The 8,688-nt window shown below is 46.1% G+C and overlaps 1 protein-coding gene across 1 annotated transcript; it reads left to right on the top strand.

The window, feature by feature from the left end:
* The first annotated feature begins 3,313 nt into the window (after window positions 1-3,313).
* TMEM200C (transmembrane protein 200C) lies at window positions 3,314-7,909 on the top strand. The gene is made up of 2 exons (XM_041399316.1): window positions 3,314-3,439; window positions 5,537-7,909. The coding sequence occupies exon 2, from the start codon at window positions 5,579-5,581 to the stop codon at window positions 7,214-7,216; it is 1,638 nt and encodes a 545-aa protein (XP_041255250.1). The 5' UTR covers window positions 3,314-3,439; window positions 5,537-5,578; the 3' UTR covers window positions 7,217-7,909.
* The last annotated feature ends 779 nt before the right edge of the window (window positions 7,910-8,688 follow it).

Consider the following 8,688-nt stretch of genomic DNA (forward strand, 5'->3'; position numbering starts at 1 on the left):
ACCATTCCCTCTCAGCGGATTATCTAGACCCAGACTTGCTACACAATGAAAAGCAAAGTTGCCTCTGATTGTACCAAATGTCAAATAAGCTGGATGACTCTAATACACAATGCAGATTCACTGTGTTTGATGTAGGTTTGTAAGGAATTAAAGCATATATTTCCTCAGTGAAGATAATTTCTCATGGTTCATTCTCAATGCTGCTCTTTTCCTGCACATTTGTTATCAAATTATCAGTAACTATACCAGAGCCTCCATCATTAATCGTATCAGAATTTCTACTGCCATGGGAAACAAGCAAACAAGCAAAGTATATGAGGCTAACATTAGGAAAAAAAACCACCCCAACCACTCACCCCTCTGAACCATCGGCCAGACTTGGAGTGATGCTCTTAGTACTTTCCCAGCTATTAAATAAGATGAAGCTATGAATTCCAATTTAAGCAATAAAGACTCAGGAAACCTTGGCATTTAGTATAATATACTGTGAAACATATGTAGAAAATGCATATCAGCTCTTGTTTTTATTAATGTAATAAATTAGTTAATTAAAAATAGTTAAATAAGCTATTATTTGTAGCTTAAAAATGGACTTTTAGGCTAGACTACTGTTTGGACTGGAAATCATTCTGCTAGCAGGCTGTAAAGTAAGATAGCAATGACCATTCTGTACTTCTGTTACTCTGCCCGTGAAATTGTAAAGGAAAGTTCCTGGGGAAAACCTGAAACCTATGCAAAATGTCTCTTATATTTTTATATATTTTTGTATTTTTTATATATACTGCGCTAAGAATCCTTTCCATATTTATCCTTTTTATCTGGTATTCAGATTGCACTTATAACAAGCAAGGGCCTTCTCTCTGATTTTCTTTTGTTGGATGTCTACACAAGAAACTGCAGGTCTGTGTTTGGAACCCAGAGACGTTACAGTATTTCAGATAAGTACACCAAGTACTTTAGGTTGTCTTTTGAATTGCTTTTGGACCTTGAGACTGCTGAGGGCTGAGATATATTAACTTGGCTACACATCTCCTGGGTGCCCAGCCAGCCTGGGATGGAACATATTCAAGTGGATAAACTAAAACTGATGGCAGTACTGAGGTACCTTGCCCTGACAAGGACCAGATAAAGGTTATCATCTTATGCACAAACAACCAACTAACCAACCAAACCAAATGTATGCTTTAAAATGGAGAGGAGAGGAGAGGAGAGGAGAGGAGAGGAGAGGAGAGGAGAGGAGAGGAGAGGAAGCAGGGAAAAAGAAAAGGAAAGTAGTAAAGGAGATGGGAAAGGTAGAAGGAGAATGAGGGAAAGAAAAATGAGAAATGAGTAGAGGGACAGGAGAAAAAAACATAGCTCAAAAAAACTCTTTGCAAATACACTCTTTGCAATTCCTAATAATTATTTATTTTCACTACAGTTTAAGGATAAGTGCACAACATCATGTAGACAGTTATACAAGTAAGGTGGGAGGAGAGCCTGCCAGCTGTGCTCAGTAGTCAATGCAAACACAGAGTAAGAAATTCACTTGGACAGCCAGTAAACCAGACCATTAGGGAAGCTGCCTTTTGCAACAACTCCACTTCTGGGAACATAAAAATCTATGACAATTAAAAATAAAATAAAAGCTTCCTTAAAGCTCCAAAAGCTTTTTTTCAGCAAGAAGAATCTGTAGTATAGGTAAGGATAGATAACTTGGCAAATTAGTTTGCTGTGAGGGATTCAACCTGACATCGTACAACTGGTTCTTAACACATAGAGCAAATTAAGAGTACATTGTTAGCTGCCATGGAACAACACCTTCAGAAGCTTTTCATCCAACAACATATTTCTTGTTTTCCAGGATTTGGCCTCACCTACAACACATTTTGCTAAGAGATATTTGAAAACTGTGAATGTGATGATAGCCCAATCACTCAAAACTTAAGCAATGAAAATATGGCAAAAAAAAAGGGCTGTTGTATAAAGAAGATAGCTAAATAGAATGGTTTAGTTTGACAGAAATAGAAAATATGACTCAGATAGGAAAAAGAGTTCTTTGCCCTTTAAAAAATCAGTCCTGTTCTTCCTCTCTTTCTTACACAGGAGTCTTTCAGGGAGAGTCTGGTGATGCTGCATTATTGATGTGATACAGGTCTCCAGTGGAAACAGATGTGATATGTTTGATTTCCTCTGATAGCCTGGGCTGAACACAAAGCAAATTATTAAGTGTCAGAAGACTTGGGTTCAAAGCACATATTTAAAGGAAGCTCTTAAATAATAAATCTTAAATTTCAAGCCTGTTGCATAACTAAAAGTTATATATGTACTAAAAAAATGAGTCCCAAATGATTTTGCTGAGACAAACTGCAAATGACATTAAAATGCATATGTGCAGCTTTAGGATTTGTTTGGTCTCAAACCAGGAACTGATGGTTGGAGGGAAAGATGCAAAATAGCATGGTCTGGGTGAATGTAGAATTGCAGAATTGTTGAGGCTGGAATACATGCAATTTAACTGAATATGCATAATCTCTCTGACAATTTTCCCAATCTGTGTTGGAACTCTTATTTTTAAAATAATTCGAAAAATATATTCATTATTTCCTTTGCTTTCTGCCAGGATGTTTTATCCACAGTCTTCTACACAAGAGGTCATGTAGAGGTAGAAGAAAACTGGTTTTGCTCAGGCTAGGTAAAACTCCAGCTTCAAGAGAACTCTAAGGCTACTGCACAAAACCCCAGGTTTTCAGTCTATCCACCCCAGCAAATCCTCCCATGTACATTCAGGAGCAACCCCAAGCCACAGGATGAGTTTTTTGTATTTACTGAAAAACCTGCCCAAGATTTGCTTTTCTAGATCGTGGTGAACCTCTAACAAGACTTGACTAAAGCAATCAGCAGCATTCTCCTCCCAGGAATAAGTGCAGCAGAGCAACGGGACACCTTAGATTACATCTCACTAAGGTGAAAGCCTCAAATTAATCACTTTTCAGAAAGTAGCTCAAAAGAGAACACTGTTTCCCATTCTCTGCTGAAACTGAGAAGATTCAGGGTGACACCGTTGATGGATCTCAGCTGCCACTTTTTTCTTCAACCTCTTGCTTCATCTTTTCACCTGCTTCTTGACTTTCTCCATAAGCATCCTGGCAAACTTAGCGGGGAAGAAAACCCCAAAGGTGAGGCGGCTGAAGAAGAGGCTGCCAGGACGGGAGTGGCGGAAAGGAGCCCGGGGGTTGTCGCGGCGATCGGGGCGGGGTCTGTGCGGGCGGGGCCGCCGGGGTGCGGGGCGAGGCGGCGGCGGGCGGCCGCAGGTGCGCAGGTGGCGGGGGCGGCCCCGCCGCCCGTCCGCCCGGGGCCGTGAGCGGCGGCGGGGCGGGGATGCTCGCTCGGGCTGGAAAGTTTCTTCCCCACGGCGGCTCGCCCGCTTCCCGCACGGACTTCTCCCCGGCCCTCCTCGGTAAGTGACCGCGGCATCCCCGTCCTGAGCGGGGGCTCCGTCCGCCGGCGGCCCCCGACCGGCGCGCCCGGGGCGGCCGGCGGCGGAGCTCGGCGCGGTGCCGCGGCGGCGGGAGCTGCGCCGCCGGACCGGCCCGAGCCAGCGGCGCCCCAGCGGCTGGTACCGCGCGTCCCGCCGGCCGGAGCCCGTGAGTCCCGCGTGCGAACCCGGGGAAGGAGTTAAGCCGGCTCCCGTTAGTAGTGTTACAGCGGTGTTTGGGCTTTGCCGGGCAAGGTCGCGGTGCTTGCGGGTCCGGCTGCCGCGGGTGGATGGAGGGTCTCAGTCCGTTCGTGCGGGATGTCGCTCCAGCCCCCGCGGCTCCCGTCCGGGTGGTTTCATGGCACTGCGGCCGCTGGCGATCGCCGGCGGCCCGGCCGTGCCCTCCTTCGCCTGCCGAGCGCTGCTCTCGCCCATCGCCGAAAGTAAGTGACAGGCGATGCCGGACTCGGAGCGTTCCTCGGAGCTGATGACCATCTGCTATCGCCGTGGAGAGGAGACGGGCAGCTGGCTAGTGGGGCAGCAGAAAATGAGATCAAATAATCGGCAATTATAGCAAAGCATGCCCCGAAAATTGCACTTTTGCATCAACAAAATATGCTCTTTTTTTCTTTTTTTTTTCTTTTTTTTCTTTTATTTTTTTTTTTTTATTTTTAATAAATATTCAGCCACAGGAAAGAGAAATCTCTGCTCTTTGTTTTGAGCGTGCAGTACCTCGGAGAGTAATTTAACAACGTCCTTGCTGACAACACCCATTTTTTTTTTTCCGGGGAAAATACAAACAGAGTAAATGGGACACAATGTTACTGCATATGTGGCAATTCTGGCATTTGAACAGAAAAGACATGATATTTAAAGGCTGAACAGCTCAAAGAGGAGAAAGGGGGTTTTTTTTAGGTGCTTACTTAATCGCCTTTTGGTGCAATTAATTGAACTTTGTGAGTCGTATTATATTCAGTGATGTCATCTTTTGCCCCGTCAAAGAAAAAATAATAGGATGCTCAGAAAGAGAAAAGGGGGAGGGGATCCTGCTTCTCAGTAGCATGAAGAAATAGGTTCCAAAAAGAATTGCATAGTGCAGAAATGCTCCTACACACTGTGTTGTTTAGCTCAGATCACGGGAACAGAGAGGAGTTCTGATGGTCCAGTAAGACAAAAAGCCACAAATGCTCAGTGTTTAGTCCTCTGCCAGTTTTCCTGCAAGCACTCATTAGGGTTTCCCCAGGTGACTCATGGAGTTTCACTTCTCTAATAGGATTTGACCTTCCATCTCTTACCTGCCAGCCATCTGCCCTTTCTGAGGGCAGGGGGGGAGGGGGTTGAATTTGTCAGTGTTACATAACAGTTACCTGGAACATTACACATGTTCCCAAACTAGGGATGCCTCTGGACCGCAGGCAAGAGATGAATTTCTAATATTGCAGATCAAGTGCAAATGGTTAGGAGAAAACTTTTCACAAGGCACCACTTTCCAGTGTTTAAACGTTTCTTTTGTGCATTTCACAGTAATTCCTTCCCCACTCATTTAAGCAAGACACGTAATATGTTTAACCCTCCCTCCAGTGAAGTGTAAGTAGAGTAATGAAACAAATATACTGCCTTCCTGCTTTTATTTCTCCCGTCCCCTCAAATCCTGCATGGCATCACTAACTACAGTTAGTGTGCACTGTAACCCCAGAACATATTAGGGAGTGGGGCTTGGCATCCTCTGAACTCTGGTGATTTGCAAACCCCTTCTGAAATGAGTGAGATCTTTTTTTGTTCACTTTCGTGGATACTACTAGGTTTGTCGTTTACCTGGAGTATAAAGTAATTAATTAGCTCTTTGGCAGGAGTATAGTGAGACACACGGCTGCTTTGATGCTGTTGATCTGCCTGTTTCTTTCTCACACACAGGAGCTGTGTGGGCAAGGGAGATCTGCCTGTTGGTGTCAACCTCCATCCCACTTGTTCAGGGTTTTAGTTACCAGGACTTTGAGGCGGAAAAGCAAGCAGAGACATCTCTTGTGCTGCAGGTCTGTCTTTGGTTCTCATCCTCCTCTCTTATCTCTTTTACTGCAGGAGCTGGAGTGGCCGTGGGGGGCAGTGTGCTGGTAGTCAGCCATGATTGCCACTGGAGGCCTCCTGAGGATCTCGGCCAGGAAACAGGACCCCTTGAAACCCCAGAGCCAACTCCCCAAACGTAAACGCAAGGCCAAAAAGAAGCGCAAGAATGACGTGGTGGTGGTGAAAGGCAAGCTCAAGCTGTGCTCCCTCTCGGGGTTCATTGCCCTCTGTGGCATCCTGGTACTGCTGGTGGGCATCGCCTTGGCTGTGGTGGGCTACTGGCCAAAGCCCAGCCAGGTGTACAGAGAAAGCAGCTTTGGCAAGGGCCGGCACCCAGCACCACAGGGTGGCACCCACACGAACCGCTCCCAGAGCCAGGGAAGGGTGCAAGCAGGGATCCACCTGGAGTCACCCCCTGCAGCCAACACCTCCACCACTGCTACCCCTGGTGGGTCCGCCCCTACTTCCTCATCCCCCCAGGCCTCAGTGGGTTTCCTTTTCCATCTTTTCTCGAGCTACTTGCATTCGGACAAACTGAAGGTGCTGGGCCCTTTGATCATGGGTATCGGCATCTTCCTCTTCATCTGCGCCAATGCTGTGTTGCACGAAAACCGTGACAAGAAGACCAAGATCATCAACCTGCGTGACCTCTACTCCACCGTCATTGATGCCCACAGCCTGCGGGCCAAGGATGGAGGCACCCCGGCCTCAGCCCCTCTCAATGGCTTTGTCAACTACATGCAGTCCCGAGGCCTGGAGATAAAGCCTGGTGGGGAAGGCCTGGGCGCTGCAGCCATGCTGGCTAAGAGCTCCTGGCCACCAGGACTGGGTGTCTCCCTTTCCCCGCCGGATCTGGTGTCCTCACCGCAGCGTTCCTCCTTCTGCAGCCCACCACAGCCACCCAGCCTGGCTGAGGCTGTGTACAGCATCTGCCGGGAGCGTGCTGCCCTTGCTGGCCGCCCTGTCACCAGCCCACCCTGCAGCCCACCGGGGAGCTGTGAGCGGTGCAGCACAGCCAGCTCCATCGTCGGCTCTTCACTGAGCACCTTCACCCTCCTGCCCTTGGGGCCAAGCAGTGGAGGGGGAGGCTGGCAGAGACCAGCTGGTGAGCGGGGAGCCCAGGAGATCCCACGGGGGGAGTTTGAACTGAGCCTAACCGACCTCAGCAGCAGCCACATCAAGGGAGGCTGTGGGACAAGGAGCCACAAGCTGGTTCTCAGGCGGCAGAGCACCAGCTGCCTGCCAGATGCCAGGCGTCCCCCTTCCCCTGAGCCACCTCGGTCACCAGCTGTAAGGAAGGTCCTGGAATCCAGCCTCTTGGTAAAGGCATCTCCTAGCTACTCTGAATCTCTAGATCTGGGGGGATCACCCCTTTCAGCTCCTCCTGCCATCACCAGGACGGACTCCCAGAGCTCCCAGTCTGAGCCTTCCAGCAGCAATAAGGGCTACAGCCACTTGGAGGAGGCAGGCACCTCCTTGGAGTCAGTTGCCAACACCACAGCCAGTAAAATTCAGGACTGTGAGGAGGAACCAGATCAGATGGACCACCTCAAGGCTACCAGCAGAGAACAAACAGAGGAGCAATCCCAGCAAACTCAAAGACAGTACACAAATAAAGAGAAACTCTTTATGATTTCTAGGTCACATGCTGCATTAGGGCTGGAGGATGGGGAACTGGAGAGTACGGGCATCTAAATAAAACAGAGACAGCAAGAGGACACCTTGCATCGCGCCACACCTTCCCCGCTTCTTCATCTTCTTGTGGACTAGGAAACCAATCAATATCCAAAGAGCTGCACTATGTTACCCTTGAAAATTGAATTCCATAGATCCTGTAGATGACTTCAGGAAGAAAAAAGAGAATCCTTTCTGTCTATTCGTGATTGTATGTTTCATGCAAGCCAAATTGTATTAAATATCCACAGTCCAGCAAGTTCTTTGGATCAGATTAATACAATTTTGGATGGTATAGCTGTGCACTTTACTGTTTTGATTTTTAAGTGCCCCTTCTTCTCGTCTGATTTCTTTCTTGCTGATTTGCCACTAACTGCTTGAAAGCTGCAGGCACCTTTTTAAGCTCAAAAGCAACGTGGTCTTCAGAAAGAAAGCCGAGCTCTCTCTTTGTTTTGGTTCAATTACTAAAACGTTTGCAAGGCCTTAAGGATGACGTACCTTGACAAAGAATGAGTTTGTTTAAATTCTGGAAAAAAATGACAGTTTAGAAGAGACTGGAGCAGAACAGAGCTCTGATGATTTAGTTAAAACCATTACATTCCTGAATCCAAAATACATATTACTACATGATACTTTATCAAAGTATTATTACACATGTATTGACTAACAGCATTAAAAGATGTTTTTTAATAAAATATTTACAAACAAAACCTACAAAAATTTCTTTATTTTGGTAAGTAATTACAGAGATCAGAAACTGTTTTGTTTTATACTGTGAAAGATTGTAGAAATGCTGTGAAGCCAAAGGTTTGCTTTATACTTTTAAGGAGGTAATTAATAATTTATGTGTAATTTTCAAATAAATACTGGTTCAGTCCTTGAGAAACCACACTGTAATTCAACTAGCAGATTCTGTCTCCATTTCTGACAGTGCTCTGTGACAGACAGCCTAAGAAATGTGACATTTTGACATGTTAAGGGGAAAAAAATTTAAACGTTTGATCTTCTATTCATATTAGGGTTTTTTTTGTGAGATTAATCTTGAACTGCATCATCTTCCTTCTGGATTTTTCAGTTCCCTTATAACTGTTGCATTAAGCCTTTCTGCTGTTGCGGTTCCTATTTGTGAATGCATGAGCATAAGCTTAATTTTAAAGCATAATGATAACCCTATCAGTCTCGTAGCAGTTGGCTGTGCTGAAGTCAGCAGCAGTTTCTCACTGAGTTCAGCATGATGAGGATTTCTTCCTGCATGAGAAAAGCATCAGGTTTCCTGAAGCCTGGAGAATACCTTGTCTGTAGGCAGAGTTTGGTAAACTGATGAGCTGTTTCATTTTCGTAGCTGCAGCATGGCAGCCACTCGTGTTTTGTCAAAACAGCTTTATGCACTCAGTAGATTTTGTCAATACTTCTGATTTTAAATATGGATGTGGCATTTCTCTACTATGGGAAGAGAAATCTACATTAAACAAACACAATGTGTAGGCAGACAA

Source organism: Onychostruthus taczanowskii, unplaced genomic scaffold (genome assembly GCF_017590055.1).
Source record: "Onychostruthus taczanowskii isolate IOZ18803 unplaced genomic scaffold, ASM1759005v1 scaffold16, whole genome shotgun sequence".
Lineage (NCBI taxonomy): Eukaryota > Metazoa > Chordata > Aves > Passeriformes > Passeridae > Onychostruthus > Onychostruthus taczanowskii.